The 16,773-nt window shown below is 58.3% G+C and overlaps 1 protein-coding gene across 2 annotated transcripts in view; it reads left to right on the plus strand.

Moving 5' to 3' along the window:
- C2CD2 (C2 calcium dependent domain containing 2) overlaps positions 1-16,773 on the plus strand; it is a 52,211-nt gene that overhangs the window by 26,607 nt on the left and 8,831 nt on the right. For both annotated transcript variants that reach the window (XM_045084459.1, XM_045084458.1), the window contains exons 5-13: positions 1,423-1,545; positions 3,394-3,517; positions 5,156-5,261; positions 7,333-7,397; positions 9,255-9,376; positions 9,802-9,973; positions 10,768-10,881; positions 12,848-12,975; positions 14,523-14,832. In XM_045084459.1, the coding sequence (XP_044940394.1) occupies positions 1,423-1,545; positions 3,394-3,517; positions 5,156-5,261; positions 7,333-7,397; positions 9,255-9,376; positions 9,802-9,973; positions 10,768-10,881; positions 12,848-12,975; positions 14,523-14,832 (1,264 nt within the window). The remainder of the gene's footprint in view (positions 1-1,422; positions 1,546-3,393; positions 3,518-5,155; positions 5,262-7,332; positions 7,398-9,254; positions 9,377-9,801; positions 9,974-10,767; positions 10,882-12,847; positions 12,976-14,522; positions 14,833-16,773) is intronic.

The following is a 16,773-nucleotide window of genomic DNA, read 5'->3' on the forward strand; positions in this document are numbered from 1 at the left end:
CCCACTGAGCCACGCAGGTGCCCTTTTAAGATGGTTTTATGTGAATTTAGGTGAATGTCACCTCAGTTAAAAAAAAAAAAGGACAGGGATGTCAAGTACTTACTGAAGAGAAAGACGGCAACGCGGCGGTCTTCAGTGCAGACCCTGGAGCCCCAACGCCTGGGTTTGACTCTCGGCTCTGCCACTCGTGAGCTGTGTGACCCTCCACGAGTTAATTTACGCCTCTGTGCACTAGTTTCCTCATCGGTAAAATGGGGATAACGATAGTAGAGGTGGTTTCGCAGATTAAAACAGTTAATACGCGTAAGTGCGTAGACTTGAGCCTGACCTATCCCAGGAGCCATGGAGGATTAGCTGTTTTGATCATTATTAGAGTTTCTGGCAGCGAGTAGCTGCTCTCTGGGCTGAGTGGGATCACGTTCGCTGTAACAGGGCCAGGCCGGCCAGTCCTCCGCAGGCCAACCTCCAAGATCTCTCCAGCCCCGCAAGTGGGAGGTGTTCCGTAGGTCTGTGGTCCCGGTGGGGGTCCCTGCGAGCAGCTGTCCTGTCCCCCGAGCAGGCTGGGGATGTGGAAGCCTCGAGGGCATCTACACTGGACTGTGGAACGTCCCCCTCCCCCGCCACCCCCGTGACCGCGCCACCATCGATGTATCTGTTTAGTTCTCGACGGATACTTAGGTGGTTTCCAGTGTGGGGCTTCATGAATGGCGGTGCTGGGAACATTCTGGAACCCAGGAATGTTTGCCTGTCGGGGATCAATCATCACAGATTTACAGAGTTGACAGCCGCTACTATGAACTCTGCGCCTCCGCATGCGCCTCCGCGAGCTCGTCTTTCTTGTTGCGCTCTTTCATTTACTTCGATACTTTTTAATTAAAAAAAAAAAATTACCCGATGTCATGCGAGAAAGAAGAAACGTCCGTCTGAAAGGGTCGACACAGAAGCAGCGACACGCTTGTATATTTCACGAGCTCGATTGTTGTCATTTTGAAAATAAGGAGCAGGAGTTACTACTTCTTTTTTTTTTTTTTTTAAGATTTTATTTATTTATTTGACAAAGAGAGCTCACAAGCAGGCAGAGAGGCAGGCGGGGGCGGGGGGAAGCAGGCTCCCTGCTGAGTAGAGAGCCGATGCGGGGCTCGATCCCAGGACCCTGAGATCATGACCTGAGCTGAAGGCAGCGGTTTAACCCACTGAGCCACGCAGGCGCCCCTACTTCTGAGGTCAGTAAGGAGGACCCCGTCTCCCAGAGGAGAATGAGCAGGTCACCTGCGGGGATCTGACCTCCCAGAGCTCTGAACCCCCCGTCCCCCGCCCCGCGTGCTTGGTTCCTGGGACGCAGCGAGGACGGCCAGCCTCTTCCCCCCCGTTGCACGGCGCACGGTCAGGAGACAATCTGAGGACGTCCCCCTCTTTTGGCAGGACCGGGAGACAGAGACCAAGGCCGTGTGTGAAGCTCTCAAGGACATCTTGAAGCACCTGGTTGGGGCTGCGTCTCCGTCGGTGCTTCTGAGCACGAAGCCCGTGGACACGAGGGACGTTCAGGTGAGCCGCGGAGGGTGGTGCCTCACGGCCCATTAGGGCTCCTGGTCCCCCTCCTGCAGGGGAGTCTGCCTGACCAAGGCCCACCCCCACCCCCCGCCGCCGTGGTAGAGAGGGAACGCCTGACTGCTTGCTGGGCGACCACGGCCTGCGGATCGTGATGCGCTGCAAGTTCCGGGCAGGGGTTCCAGAACCCTGTGGGATGGGAGGCACAGGGGTCCGGGCTGCTCTGGCAGCTCTGGCATGCTCCAACCTTAATTAGCCCTGACCCCATGCCTTTCTGGAGCTGAAACTTGACTTTCCACTGTCCACTCGGGGCCTGTGGCCTCAGAGCTCGACTTCCCAGGACCGAGGCATCTGTGAAACCTAGTTAGCCATGAGAATGGCGGAGAGCTGCTGTTCCGGCCTGCAGGCTAGCAGGCACGAGCGCCCCGGAGAGCTGGTGTCTCCACTCGAGTCTACAGGCAGGGAAAAAACCGACACCCCAGCATGAAGCCAGTCAGGCTTGAGGAACCCCCCTTTTCAGGAGAGGTCCGCCTCTTTTCTAGCAGACCTTCAACTGATCGGGCGAGGCCCACCCACATTAGGGAGAGCGTCACTTTCACTGGGTCTTTTGATTTAAATGTTAACTTCGCGCGAAAACAGCCTCACGGAAACACCCAGGACTGCATTTGAACAGATACTGTGCATCCCCGTGGCCCTGTCATGTTGACATACAATTAACCACCACACAGACAACCAAAATATTTCCTCTCCACCCCCGACACGTGAATGCTCTGACCCCAGTGCTCATGGGCTTGGATCCTAAGGACTTCTGCGGTGACTTCTTGCAGCTCACAGTTGGCAAGGTCGTGGTTCACAGTAGTGGTTTCTAAATGGTGACCTTGAGATGTTGGGAAGCTTGCCCCCCAGAGAAACATCTGAGTCAGATCAGTGCACAGGGGCCCTTCCTGGAAGGCTCTGTGTGCGTCTCTGAGAAGCCTTTCTAGGAGTCCCAGGCCTTGGTACTTAAGGGACCCCCCACACCCCGCTTTTTTAAAGATTTATTTTTATTTTATTTTGAGAGAGAGAGAAGGCGGGGGGAGAAGGAGAGAATCTGAAGCAGACCCCCACTGCACGCACAGCCCGGCGGGGGCTCGATGCCGTTCAAGTGCAAGGTCAGGACCTAGGCCAAAATCGAGAGTCACACACTTGACAGACCGGGCCCCCCGGGCGCCCTGGGACCCCTCGTAGTGAGCGCTCACCGCCACGAGAGAAGGCAGGAAGCCAGTTTGGGAGACAGTTTACGGTGAGGCCCTCTGGGTTAAAGGAGCCTTTTCTCTGTTGGAAATGCCTGGATGCCCGTCTGAGAACATGATGATGGATGCCTCTGTCACTGCTGTAGTCCGCCACCCGGGTGACACTTAGAGACCCCCACCTGGGGTGCAGACCTGCCAGGCGGCCCTTGCCGTGTGTGTGTGTGTGTGTGTGTCCGGGGTCCCGCTCAGAGTTGGTGGGCAGTGGGCCCATCAGCCTGGAGCGGGTGTCCCCCTCTCTCGCCAGCACTTGGCCTGGGGCAGTGGACCCAAGGCGAGCTTTGCTTCCGGGCTGCACTCACAGCCAGGTTCCGGGGAGCCCTCTCTGGCTGAGCGCCCCGCCGCTTCCCATGGGTTATTTGGGTAGAAAAGGCTCCGAGGCAGGGGCAGAGGCTATGGTGGGTTGGGACCCTCCCTTCCCCCGAGAACGGAAACCTTGCGCAGCCCACTGCAGGGTCAGCCCCCACCCCCGGTGGATTTTCCCCGAAGATGCTGACAGGGGTCCGGTGGCGCCTCCTCTTCTCCCCGGTCACCCGTCTCGATTTTCTCTCTGCAGAATCTACAGCGCATTTCATCCTCCCCTCAGGAGTCCTGTCCGCCCAAGCCTCCAAGGGCTCACGAGCTCAGATTACTGGTGAAGAACATCCGGGCTTCGCTGCTAAGTGCTCCTGGGGCTTCAGGCAGGTGGCTGGGCTGGGGGAAGGTCCGGGGGGCACGGGGGGGGGGCAGGGGCTGCCCGCCGCAGAAGTGACTCTCCCTCCATACAGCAGCGTGAGGGGTGACGGCGGGTTCTCAGCGGACTCTGGGTCCCCGTGGCGCCCTCCGACTGGGTCTGCCGTGTGATCCCAGCCCGTGAGCCCAGAGCCTCTGAGAACCAGACGAGTACCGTGAGATGGTCCCACGCCAGTCCCGAGCTTGCGTGCAGGAAGAGCGAGGGAAGAAAGGAATTCGGTCATGACCTTGACCTTTTCTTTCATCCGGAAGGCACTCGCCCGACTTTTTTTTTTTTTTTTTTAAGATTTTATTTCTTTATCATAGAGAGAGAGAGGGGGAGAGAGAGAGCACAGGCAGACAGAATGGCAGGCAGAGGCAGAGGGAGAAGCAGGCTCCCCACTGAGCAGAGAGCCCGATGTGGGACTCGATCCCAGGACGCTGGGATCATGACCTGAGCCGAAGGCAGCTGCTTAACCAACTGAGCCACCCAGGTGTCCCTCGCCCGACTTTTTTAACTATTGAACGTATAAACCCATGCTGGGCACTCCTGACTGATACGCCACGAGCACCTTCTCCTTTCCCAGAAGCCCGGGTTCCTTGTGGGCGCTTTACCAAGCGTCAGGAGGGCTTTGGGCCCATCGAGGACCCTCCGGCAGCAGGAGAGGCTGTTATCGGAGTCAGGACAAGTTGCAGACCCCAGATCGTTCTCTTTGGGCGATCCTGAGTGGCTGCAAGACCCCAGGTGCGCAGCCTCCTGGGGTGGGTCCCATCTTCCTCTGCGATGTGATTTTGCTGAGAACAGGAAGGAATTCTTTATTGTCTGAGAATGCTAAGGGTCACTTAATGTGCACGGAGTCTTCCCGTCCCCAAAGCACGGACTGTCCACGTTTAACAGCCGAGACTCCGTGCAGGGCTGGCTGTGGGGGATGGCCTCTGGGGTCCCTGTTCCTCGTAGGCAGGTCTGCGTCTGGGCCTCTGTGTCTCCCGTCGGAGGTGATCTCGAAGATCAGTTAAGACCGTGGGTATGGAATGCTTAACGCCGTGTGATGTCTGGTCCCGTGGTCACTGGTTACACAGTATATTGACAGCTCTTTGCCATGGGACAGGCATGGTCTTGCAGCAGAAAGAATTGTTGACTAGGGAAATGTCCCATTACCCAGATCCAAGATCTCCAGACAGGGCTCTGACTGAGCTGAGCCAGGGATAAAATCACATCCCTTGTAAGTAGGGATACGGGTTCTCTGTGGGGTATCCCCCGATTTAGGGATCATCCCAGAGGCCTTTCCTTGCACAAGCTGGTCGTCTTGTCCAGAAGTGGGGGGCCACCTCTGCTGTCATAATGTCCCTGGGGAGTGTCCCCCATCACGGGTGAGGAGCAGGGGCTCCTGGGGTCCACCCTCCAGGCCAAGAGATACCAAACTGGGGATTGAAAATCTTAAACCCCCAGAGAAGTGCTTTGAGAGTTGGTTCATGACGGAAGAAAGAGCAGTCCCTGAGCGGTGGGCAAGCCGAGACGGCAGGTGTTTAATTCAGCCCATATATGCAAAGTGTGCACGCGCGTCATGCAATTTAAAAAACAGAAACGCCCCCTTGTTTGATTGCAGGCAACACGAACCCACGGTGTGCAGTTCGGCTGAATGAGCCCGTTCAGAAGTTCAGCGCCCTCGCGACAAACCCCGCCGACCTCAGCTGGGAAGAAGAATTCATCTTGTGCGTACAGCCTGGTTAACGGGCTTGCGCCGGCCGAGCGCCCCGCTCACGGCTGCCAGGTCCCGAGATCAGTGTGTAACACTGCTCAAACCCCAAACACAGACGTGCAGTTGCTCTCGAAAAGGTGTATCAAACATCTGAGGTAGCTTTCGGTTGAATCTAGGTTCCTTTCTGAAGGCAGCTCCGGGGCTGGACTTCCTCCTGGCCCGTGTCCTGCTGTGGCCGGAGAGCACGCTGGTCAGGCTCCCTTGACTTTGGAGATACCTGCCATCGGGAGCGGAACAGAGGACACTTGGTGTTGATGGCGGAACCTGGCTGGGAACAAAGAAACGGTTGCAGGAACTCTAAGGAGTGTATTAGGAGCCGGGTTCAGCCCAGAAACGTCCAGACCTTCGGGAGAGCAAGTAACTGAATCCATTGCGATGTTAGATCAAAGGAGAAAACGTATTTATCTTCGTACATGCTGAGATGACCGTTGACTTTCCCTGCACATTTTTTTTTTTTTTAGGATTTTTTTAAAAATTTATTTACTTGTCAGAGAGAGAGAGACAGTGCAAGCGAGCACAGGCAGAGGCAGAGGGAGAAGCAGGCTTCCTGCCAAGCTAGGAGCCCAATGCGGGGCTCCATCCCAGGACGCTGGGATCATGACCTGAGCCGAAGGCAGCTGCTTAACCCACTGAGCCACCCAGGCGCCCCACCCTGCGCATTTCTGATTTAAAATCTTAACTAGTGCATGATTTCTGGCCTCTTCTTTAATGAGCTAAGAGAAATCACTGTAAATGACAAAGACCAGAAGAGGTCCCAAGTGAAAACCAAGAGGAAGATGCCGGCTGTTTTGTTCTGGAAGCACGAGTAGCAGCGCACTTAGAGGCGGAAGGGGGAAGTGTCTGAGTACGAAAAGGCGGAGGCAAAACGGATTAGTACTTGGAGGTGATAGGGTTGTCTCCCTAGACGACCCAAGAGAATCAGTTAGAACTACCAGAAATAATAGGAAACTCATGTAAATAATATTTCAGTAAAGCAGCCGACTCTAAAACTAGAAATCACTTGCTTTCTGAGGCTTGAACAATGAACAGCCGGAAACAGGCCCGGCAGCAGGTGTCCGGTGTGTAATGTAAAGAGCTTTTATGAATCAGTAATGAAAATATGAGCGCTGTCCCGGAAAACCGGGAAGAAGGTCTGAGCTAGAAAACAGAAAAGCCGAAACTGTAGGTAGCCGGAGACTTCTGAAGACTGGTTCGGATCAGCAATAGTTTAAGAAACACAGATGTAAGCACAAGAGGCTGTTTTTTCCCCGTGCAAGTTGGTAAGGAATAGGCGGGTGACAATGGCCAGCAGAAGTATACATTGGAATGACCGTTCTGAAAGTCCTCAGTATGTCTCAAAAAAAAAAAAAAAAAAAGATAAAAGAAAAAAAAAATCTCTTAAATGCATGTACCTTTTGTCTGGCGTTTACAGTCTTCCTAAGGAAATAATCACACGGTGCACACAAAGCTATGTGGAAGGGTGTTTATCTCAGCTAGTTTGTAATTATGAAATGTTAGACAACCAGGCCATTATTAAGGGTTGGTTATTAAGGATCGGATTAAAGAAAACAAGGCTGGGTAGGAGGAGCTGTTAAAAGGGGGCGTTGCTCTGTGCCGTCTGACTGGGAAAGAGGTCTGATATCTTCAGGGAGAAAAACAGGTTACAAGAGGAGCAAGATACATCACAATCTGTGTTTTGTTTATCGATAATTATATAGCTATGCTTCATACAGGAACTACGAGCTACATGTGGCTTTTTAAGTTTGAATTAATTAAAATGCAACAAAATTCGGTGCAGGCCCCCAGTGGGCACAGCTCTCAGACGCCATCCGTGGCGAACGGCCGCCGTGTCGCACCGCACGTAGATACCCCTGCTGTCAGCCAGAAGGCGGCAGAGAATTCTCAGATAACAGCAACTGCTGGGGGACGGTGAGGGGGAAGATAATCTTCACACCGTTGGGGATGTGTTTCTTTCTAGAGTCAGAAAAAAATTACGGTTGCAAGAACTAATAAAGGATCCACAGCACTTTCTGTCCTTTCCGCAGTGAGCTGAACGCCAAGTCGAAGGAGTTGCACCTGCAGGTGTCGGCGGCTGAGCGAGCCTCGGAAGGTGGGTGTCCTCGGAAGGTGGGTGTGGGGCGGGTGGAGGCAGGCCCTGGGAGGGGTCACTGACCGGAGGGGGCCGGAGGGGGCCGGAGTCACCCGGGAGGGGCAGACCCGCCCTGACACCTGGGGTCTTCCGAGGCCGTGTTTGCTTCCAGGTCCCCTTCAGTCATTAGCAAGGGCATGCACTCTGGGAGAATGGACTCAGCTCGTTTTTGCCTTTTTTTGTTTTTAAACAAATACCTAAACTCTTTTATTTAGCAATTCTTGGCTTAGAGAAGCCCCTCTCGGCCTTCTTAGCCTTAATAGATCTGTTCTGTAGTGTTCCTAATTGTGGTAAAAGCATAGAACAGAAATTCCCATATTGACCATTTTTGAGTGTAAAATTCACGGGCGTTAAGTACATTCCCACTGGCGTGCGACCTTCAGCACCATCCACTTCCCGGATTTTTTCCTCTTGCTGGGCTGAGACCCCGTCTTCCCCATTCCCTCCTCCCCCAGCCCCTGCGACACCCCCCACCCCCGGCATTGTGCTTTCTGTCTCAATGGATTCTGGCTCGCTTTTCCTTATAAGATAAGCCACAGCAGCTTACACTGGACACATGCTTTAGAGACAAGAAAGCAGCAGTTAAAGGTAAAATCATGAATGGGCACACGGACCTATATGTTTGCATGTGTGTAACTCAGGAGTCTGGGAATAGATTACGCTTTTAAAAATGCCCATAAACATACCAAAATTAGGAGAGGGGGACCCTTCCGTGGCTTATCCTGTTAAAAGACAAAGCCATTGGGTTGTCTCCCAAAGTTACAAAGACACAGGAAAAGGCATTTCAGATTTCTGTTTATTAGCAAGAATTTTCTTTTTCAAGATTTTAAGTTTTCAAAGATTTATTTTAGAGGAAGAGGAAGAGGCAGAGGCAGAGGGAGAGGGAGAGAGAGCTCTCAAGCAGACCCTGCAGAGTGCAGAGGCTGACCCCAGGACCCTGAGACCATGACCTGAGCCGAAATCAAGAGTCGGCCATTTAACAGACAGAGCAACCCGGGTGCGTCTCCCCCTCCCCCCATTAGTAAGAATTCTGAGCTAATTTTCTTGGTTCTGTTGTCTTGGGATAAGATCGGAGTCGTGTCTCTGACATTCCAGGAGAGGGCATGGCCAGAGCAGGGCGTGTGGTTTGACCCGGGTTGGGCGGACCTTTGCCAGGAGAAGGTGACCCTCGTCCATTCCCGAGGCACCGAGGTGGCTCCTTTGGAGATCCACTGCTGTACAGCCAGATGGAATCTATGAAATTTCACATTAAAACCAAAAACCAAAAACAGAACAAAGGACTACGCAGAACCTTACCAGACTCCCAGAGTTCTGACATTCTGCCGCGTTTGCTTTATTATCCGCACTCACGCTTGGTGGTTGCCTTTGACTTTGCCTGCAGACATCCAGACACAGGACACACGTGCTGGAGGGTGAATCCGAATGTTCGAGCGTATCAGGCCCTGCACCCTCCTTTCTTGGCCATTTCCTAAGAATAAGGACCTTCTCTCATACGTCTGTACTGGTTTCCCCGACCTGCTGCCTGCATTCCCCTTCATCTGCTGGGCCAGCATCCCGTAGAGCAGTCACCCCCACTCCCCCGATCAGACACTGCCTTCTGTCTGCTGTCTCTTAGCCTCCTGTGGTCTGGAGCATGTCCAACGCCTCTCTTTGTCTTTGGTGTTCTAGAATGTTCTGAAATGTTCTGGAACTGGAGGATGCTGGTGCGGACTGGATGCGCACCGGGACTCTGTTCTGGTTGCGGTGGTAGCTCCCACTGACCCCTGCTCCCGTGGAACCCTGTGGAAACATACCCTTACTTGTCTCCTATCTTTTTAGCCATATTGGCGATGACGACCATTCCTTTGGATTTATTCAAGAAGCAGCCATCGGGGCCCCAGAGCTTCACGCTGACCGGCAGCTCCTGCAGCGGCTCGGTGCTGGGTTCGGTCACCGCGGAGGTATGACGTCATTTCCTGCCGCGGCCAAGCTCCAGCTTGAGCTGCTTGAGATTAGGAATATCTTTACCTGTCGGTCCGTCTCCACGTTTTCTTCAGCGGGAAATGGGACACTCGCTCACCCAAAAGGAGCTCCTTTTCCGTCCCGTGCATTTCTAGACTCGAATGGGACACTCTGCGCCCAAGATCGTGTTGAGTGGTCTGCCGCATGGGGAGCTTTCCACAGTGCTGGGTCTCGCGGGCCTAACCCCAGAAAGGGCCCTTTGATTTCGCTGGGTTCTCCAGCCTCGGTGCCCATCGCCAGGCGCTACATGACGGGGTCTGAGCCGGAGTCTTGTCACCCTCTGTCGGTTCTGGGGAAACCCAGGCTGATGGCCCAGGGGTCGGCGTGGGCACAGCACCAAACGCGTAACCGGCTTTCTCTGCAGTTTTCTTACCTAGAACCCGGTGAAGTGAAACCCAAGACCCCTCCACCTACTCCTGCCACAAAGGTCGAAAAAGACCGCATGGTGATGCCCTGTGGGACCGTAGTCACCACCGTCACCGCCGTGAAGACCAAGCCTCGCTTTGACACGGGGCGAGCGTCCCCGCTGAGCTGCGGTGAGTGCGGCCCGGGAGCACCTCAAGGTGGCGGGAAGCGCCGGCTGCCGGGGCAGGTGTGGCTCCGACGGTCTCGTGTGCAGGGCGAGGGTAACTGAGGAGACTCCCAGCTTCCCGCTTCTCAGCCGGTCACCTTCCTCTGTGGTCAAACGCGCGGCTGCCCAGGCGCGTTCAGCCCGAGCGCACGCCGGAGCTCCGAACCTGGCCGTGGGGGGAAGTATCTAGTTCAGTGAACTTCCCGCTCACACTCCCGCGGGGCCGGCCGGCCCGCTGTCTTGAAACCTTAGATGGAGGCCATCGGTGCAAGTTCGTAGGAGGAGAATCCGTTTTCTAGAAGGGCCCGGGGTGCAGTCCCTTTCAACCCAGCTGAGTTCTGCATCTGTCTCCTCAGTCTCTGCCCCAGAGACAACCTCTGTGTGCGGGCTTACTGTTTCATTTTCATTTGTACCGTGTTTCCGCTTCCAGACAGATAACGGATCTTCCTCCCAGAGTCGGTTTCCTGGCCCCGCTGTTCTTGACTACGAAACAGTGAAATTCTGGCTTTTGATGCAAATTCCTGATTTTAATTTTGATTTTTGATGAAAGTTTCTGAAATTTTATTTAAACCCAGGTTCCCAGCATCCTTTTGGGATGGGGGTACTTGCCCCCTCATACAGCCCTGCACCCCACCCCAGAATGAGAGACGGTTAAAGACATCTGAACGGCTGGGGTTCCGTGAAAGGTGTGATTTCACCTTCCGTGAACTGTAGGGTCAGGCTTTTGGGGCCATTGTGATCCAGATTTTCTCCTGGCAGAGTCTCCCCTGAAGACGCCTGTCCAGGTGAAGGTCATTGAGAAGGACATCTCTGTTCAAGCCATCTCCTGCCACGGGGCTCCCGTCAGTAAGACCTTCTCTTCTTCGGACACAGGTAACGGGGGCCGCGGGCTCACCGCATCCTCTCCCTCCTTCCAGACTCTTCTCCTGTCTTTCACACGTGCCCCCAGGTCAGCATTTCCTTTTTGGAGTCTGGGAGGCGCTGGTTTGAGCATTGAGAGCAGAACGGGGAGGAGGTGGGGGGAGCGGAAGGCAGGCAGAGACCAGGGGTGGTGGGAAGTTCTGGCAGGCGCTTTCACAAAATAAACATAAAATCCCAGTTTATGCCTCATGTTACAAAATTTGAGCGTGATTTCCCCCTGGCTCAGTAAACCAGTGCGATGACTGACGTCCAAGAGGCAGGACCCAGCGGTGTAACTGTCAACGCCGCTTTTCCTCTCCCGTTGCCCCAGAGAAGCTGCGGCGTCTCCCCCAGATCTCTGCTCGCAAAAGCCGGTCCTTACGGTCGCGCTCGTGTCTGGGGAGGGGCTTCCTGCCTCCTTAGGTCAGAGCCGGATCTCAACCTGGGGATTCCGTTTGCCCCCGTGGCTGGGGGGTGACGCGCTGTCGAAGGGAGGGCAGGGGCTCCTCCTCCTCTCGGTCCTGTTTCTGGTCTTGCCAAGGTCAAGGGTGGGAGGAGAGGAGAGGACGGGGCGGGGCAGGGGCGGGGCCGGGGGCGGGGCAGGGGCGGGGCTCCACCCGATGGGCGCGGCCTTAGGACGGCTCCGGATCCCCGCAGCTGGTGAAGCGGACGCGGCCTGTCCCGGGGGGTGTCACGGTTCTCTGGAAACCGCAGGCCCCCCCAGCTGCAGTCCCTAGACGCAGGCCGTGTCCCTCCGCTGGCTGGCCACCCCCAGAGCCCCTTCTGCCCCTGGCGGAGCGTCCCGCTGCCTCGGACCGCAGGGACCCCTTCCCCCACGCAGGTTCGCTTTTTAAAAGGGCTGACGGTCCCACCGTGGGTTTCTCTCCCGCTCAGGGATCAGCCTCTAGATCAGCTCCCCGGGCCGCCTGTGGCCACTGAACCCTTCTCACGCACCCCCAGCACCTGGACAGGGCTTTGAAGGACATCTCCGAGCCACCGGGCCTGGCCTGAGGTGTTGGGAACACAGTGCCGAGCTCCCCTGGGGAGTCCTCGCCAGCCTCCTCCTCACGAGTCTCTCCCTTCGTGCTGCGCGGTGGTCAGGCAGTGTGTGGCCGCGTGGGCCCTGACATGGAGCACCTGTTGTCCGTAGTCCAAGCTGAGACGGGCGACGCCCCTGCTAGCGTCCAGCCCTCCGATGGCCGTGTGCTTGCCTCTGCTCGAGCAGGAGCTGCCCCAGGGAAGGGACGGACGGGCATGAGCTGGGCGTCGGGGACCTTGGCCGTGCTGCCCCCTCCTGCAAGTTGCCTGACATCCCCCCACGTCTCAGGGACACACGCCTCACAGGGTGAGGGGTTGGGGACATGTAACACTGTGCTCTGAGCCCTTGGCAAGCCCCTGCTAGGTGTCCGGCCTCCCACAGGTGTTGGCCAGGTGCAGGGTACGGACCCCGGGAAGCCGCGGCCGTTGTGAGCGGGAGGGAAGGAGAGACTGCGTTGCCTCCCGAAGTTCAGAATCTTCTGAAAGGTCGGAGGTTTTTTGTGGGTGGGTCTTCCTGCTTTCGTTGGTCTCCGTCAACTCTAGGGAGGTCTGGCTGGCAGATATCTGAGGGCAGAGATCTGAGTAAGTCCACAGCAGCGAGTGCATAGAACCATCCAGAAGGAGCTATAGGCCGAGGGGGGTTCTGTGAGCCAGACCTGGCCCTGTTCGTAAACTCCTTGGAGCCTGACCTTGTGCCATGGTGTCCACACGGGCTCAGCCTACACAGGACCGAGGCTGCCGTGAGTGCTCACAGCCCGGGCCGGCCCACAGAGCTGCGCCCATTTGCTCTCTGGCCCTTTCCAGAGGAGACCTGGGGGCCTCGCCTGGGGCCCGTTTCCCTCAGCCCTGCAGGTCCGCAGGCTGGAGCGTAGCGCGCTCAGGGCTGCCTTCCCTCCCGCAGAGCTGCTGGTGCTGAACGGCTCGGACCCCGTGGCTGAAGTGGCCATCCGCCAGCTCAGCGAGTCCTCGAAGCTGAAGGTCAAGTCCCCGCGGAAGAAGAGCACCATCATCATATCAGGGATCTCCAAGGTGCGGCTCGCGTCCGCGCCCATGTCCCTCCATGGCCAGGCTCCCTCTGTGCAGAAGGCGGCCGGAGCTCCCGGTGTCATCCAGGCGGCTCCCTGCTGAGGGCCAGCACTAGGGGTCACCCGTGTTTAGGCCGCTCCCCCTGTCACGGGGAAGCTGGTGGGTTCTGGCCCCGGGGGCTCAGGTTGGTGAGTGGTCGGTGAATCGTGTGAAAAACTATTGAGAGAGAGAGACTGGCCTGCCTGAGGCCTCCATCTGGGGACAGAGCTGTGACCCTCTTGCAGGCCGACATGTCCCTAAAGCACTGAAGGTGTTGGCCATGACTGTGCTTTTGCACACACCTGAGTCCGAGACGGACGGTCTAAGTGTCCCCCAGCCGCTCGTGTGCTCCCTGTGCCCGGTGCAGAGTCTGTGCTGGGCCCCACGCAGGCCGGGCCACCGGAGTGGGTAGCCCTGCAGGGCCGGGGGCCACGCGGGGGTCCCAAGTGGGTGATCGACATCTCCGAATGACCAAGGAGACTGTGGGCGAGGAAGGGGGCGCTGGAAGATGTGGTCGATGTGGGGGAGGGGGAGCAGGAAGGCTCTGAACCCAGAGGGCAGGGCAGGGCCTGGAGCGTAGGAGATGGTGGCCGTCTACCGCTCCTGCCCAGGTGGGTCACGGGAGGGGCCGGCGTGAGCTCCCGGTGCTGCCAATATACGCAGGGTCTCTGCCTGGCACCCGAGTGCCAACTGGGACAGCTCCCCCGCTGTTCCTGGGCGCACTTCCAGCGGCGGCCGGCAGGGGGCGGCATCAGGAGTCCGGAACCCCGTCCTCTCCCGTTCCCGGAGGCTGTATCTTGGACTCACTAGGAACCCACGGCTCTTTAATGGAATGTGTCCACCCCGCGGCAGTGACGAGGCTTCGCGGAGGCTCAGATGGCCCCGTCCTCAGTCAGTGGGTGCTCCGCAAGCCGTGTGTGGCTGCCTGCGGTCAGGAAGCAGCCGGCCCGGGGAGCGCCCGCCCCTTGCAGTCACCTTCCCCCACCACCTCCCCCCCCCCCCCCCCCCCCCCCCCCCGGCCCCGAGGGTTAGGGTAGCACCTGCACCTGTCTTCGGCACCAGGAGGTCACACACAGACTTCTCAGGCCGCCCTGTGCCTGCCGATGGGTTTCTGCGTGCGGGGAACAAACTCCCGTGGGAAGAAGTGTTCACAGACCAACCGAAGGGACAGCCCACTTCCTGTGCCTCCCGGTGTGCTGCGGGCCACTTGGGCAGAAGTGTCTCCCTCCCATGGGCACCCTGCCGGGGAAGGGTGTCTGCTTCCTCTGCACCCCTCACCTGTGACCTCAGGCTCCCCTCTGCAGGGAGGGGAAACCCTCAGTGGCTGCGTTTTAGTCCCTGTGAAACCCGCCCTGCCTCCTGGGGGAGCCGCGGGCCAGTGTCTTCTCACACTCTGGAATCACCCTCAGGCCCTCTGCACGGAGCTTTTCATCTCTTCCAAGCCCGGGGCTCCTTCCGTCTGTCCTTGCCGTCACCCCTCATGCTGACTTCTTTCTTTTGTCCTGGGACAGACCTCACTCTCTCAGGACAATGCCGCCGCCCTAATGCTGGACTACTCGGCCTCCATGGACAGCGCCCGCCAGGAGGACACCCCGACCCTCGTGGGGGCGGCCGCTGCCTCCGCCCCGCTGCAGGAAGAGGCCTCCGCCCCAGCCCCGCCGGCCCCGGAGCCCCAGGAGGGCGAGCTAGACTCCTGGGACTTGGACAAGGAGTCCCAGACCTCGGCGTGGGGCAGCCAGGCCCCGCTGGACCCCGACGGGGACGAGCTGTCGGAGAGCTCCCTGAGTGTCTCAGAGCCGGGCACTGCCAAGAAGCATAAAGGTACCCGCACCCCCCACCCCCCGGCCCACCCGCTGGCTTTTCTCTCCTTCCCGTCTCCAAGCTAACCCTCAGTTCCCATCCCCACTTCCCCTCCCTCCGCCGCCAGGCTGACCTGCCCTCGGCACCCTGCCCTCGGCACCCCGCCCCAACAAGCAGGGGCGCCCCTGCCTGGAGCCGGTGGGCAGGCGGCATGTTCAGAATCCTTCCAACTCTGCCCGAGGGCAGCAGTTTCTGGTCATGCCCAAAGGTGCCCTGTCCTCTGTCGGCACTCTGCCATGCCCCCCCAAAGTAGAACCCTCTAGAACGTTTAGAGGGGGTCACCCAGCGACTCGGCACAAAGCCAGCAGACCCCGGGCTTCTGTGGCTGTGGAGACTGGCCCCTCTGCTCACCGTGCCTCAGGCTCATCCCTCCAACTAAAACCCGGCCCGACCTCAGTGCTCGGACCTGCCGGGGTCCGAGGGGAGAGACGTTCCCTGGGAAAGGAAGCGGTTAACTTGCCGTGTGTGTGTAGTGACCAGTCGTCCTGTCCTGAGGATGACCCGTTGTTCTCTGGGAGCACCACATCGAAGCTTTGCATTTGTAGACTTTGTCCGTGTGTGTGCTTGACTTGTGCTCTCGCACGACAGTCCCCCTCGAGGCCCCTTCTGAGGCGAGACAGTCCATGGCTCGGGGGCCATTCTGGGTGGGGGGGTCAGGGAGGGTCAAGCCTCCTGGGCCTCGGCTCCTCTGCGCGAGGCTGTGCCCACCTCCCAGGCAGGAACAAGGCGATCCTAGTGCAGACACAGGACGGGGACAGACGCAGGCGCCCGGTCCCAGCTGGGCGTCGTGGCTGCTGCTCAGCGGGAAGTCCTCACCCCTCCCCTCCTGGCCCCTGAGAATGCAGACTGGAGGCGACTCGTCACTCCCGAGGTCAGGAAGCCTGGGGAGCAGCTCTGCGGCTGCCTCGCGCTGCCCCTCTCCTCTTGCCGCCACGGACCAGGGGTTCTCAAACTGGGTGACCATGCGCCCCCTGCCCGTTGCCCCCAGGGGACACAGCTGTGTCCTGAGGCCATTCCATCGGTCACAGCTGGGGGCTGGGGTGCTGCTATGCAGCCTGCAGGATGGCCTGGCACATGGTGGCCCATGTCCCTGGGGCTGAGGTTGAGGACTCTGCAGGGGGGTCTGCTCCATGGGGGTCCACGTGAGCCATACCCTTGCTGAAGCAGAGAGGGCACAGATGGGGACCCGCTGGAAGTTAGAAGGAAGAGGACAGGATCTCTAGGCCACGCAACAGAGATCAGACCGTGGGCCTCTGTCCACCTGCTGGCCCGAGCCGGAGTGACCGTGCGTGGACCTCTGGCGGCTCCCTTGTCCCGGTTCAGAAGGGGCAGCCCAGGTGACGGGAAAGGCGGCCCGGCTGCAGGTCCACAGGGCGGCCCACACGCCCCCGCCCCCTGCCAGCCTGGTCTGGGGGCCAGCACCGCCCCAGGGAGCTTCTCTAGCCCCGAGGAAGCAGTGTGCGCTGGGCAGAGCGGAAGACGGGTGCAGGGCGGGCGCCCCTTCCTCCTCCCGACGGCCAACAGTCCAGCAGCCTCCAGCCTGCCCTCCTGCCTTCACTGAGAGGCCGCGCCTCGCTGCCCCTGAGCCCATCCAGAGAGCCCCGTTCCCTCCTCCCTGGCTTCTTCCTTCTGCTCCTCCGCTTTTCCTTCCAGAGAGTTCTTTGCCGTGGGTTTCCATCCTGGCTGTGCCACGGCCATGCTTCTCCTTTCCCGTCCCTGGCCAGGGGGAGGGCACCCCTGCAAAGGGGCACTCGGGGGGGCCCTGGGTCCTGACAGGTGTGCTTGATGCTCTCCCGGAGCCTGGGCCCCGGGGCCACGTGGCATGCGGTGGCGACAGTGGTGTCGCTGACCCTGCCGGTGCCGCAGATCCACAAAGGGATGGACTGAGCAGCATTTCTCAAT

The sequence above is a fragment of the Mustela putorius genome, unplaced genomic scaffold, assembly GCF_011764305.1.
Source record: "Mustela putorius furo isolate JIRA1106 unplaced genomic scaffold, ASM1176430v1.1 tig00000765_pilon_pilon_pilon, whole genome shotgun sequence".
NCBI lineage: Eukaryota > Metazoa > Chordata > Mammalia > Carnivora > Mustelidae > Mustela > Mustela putorius.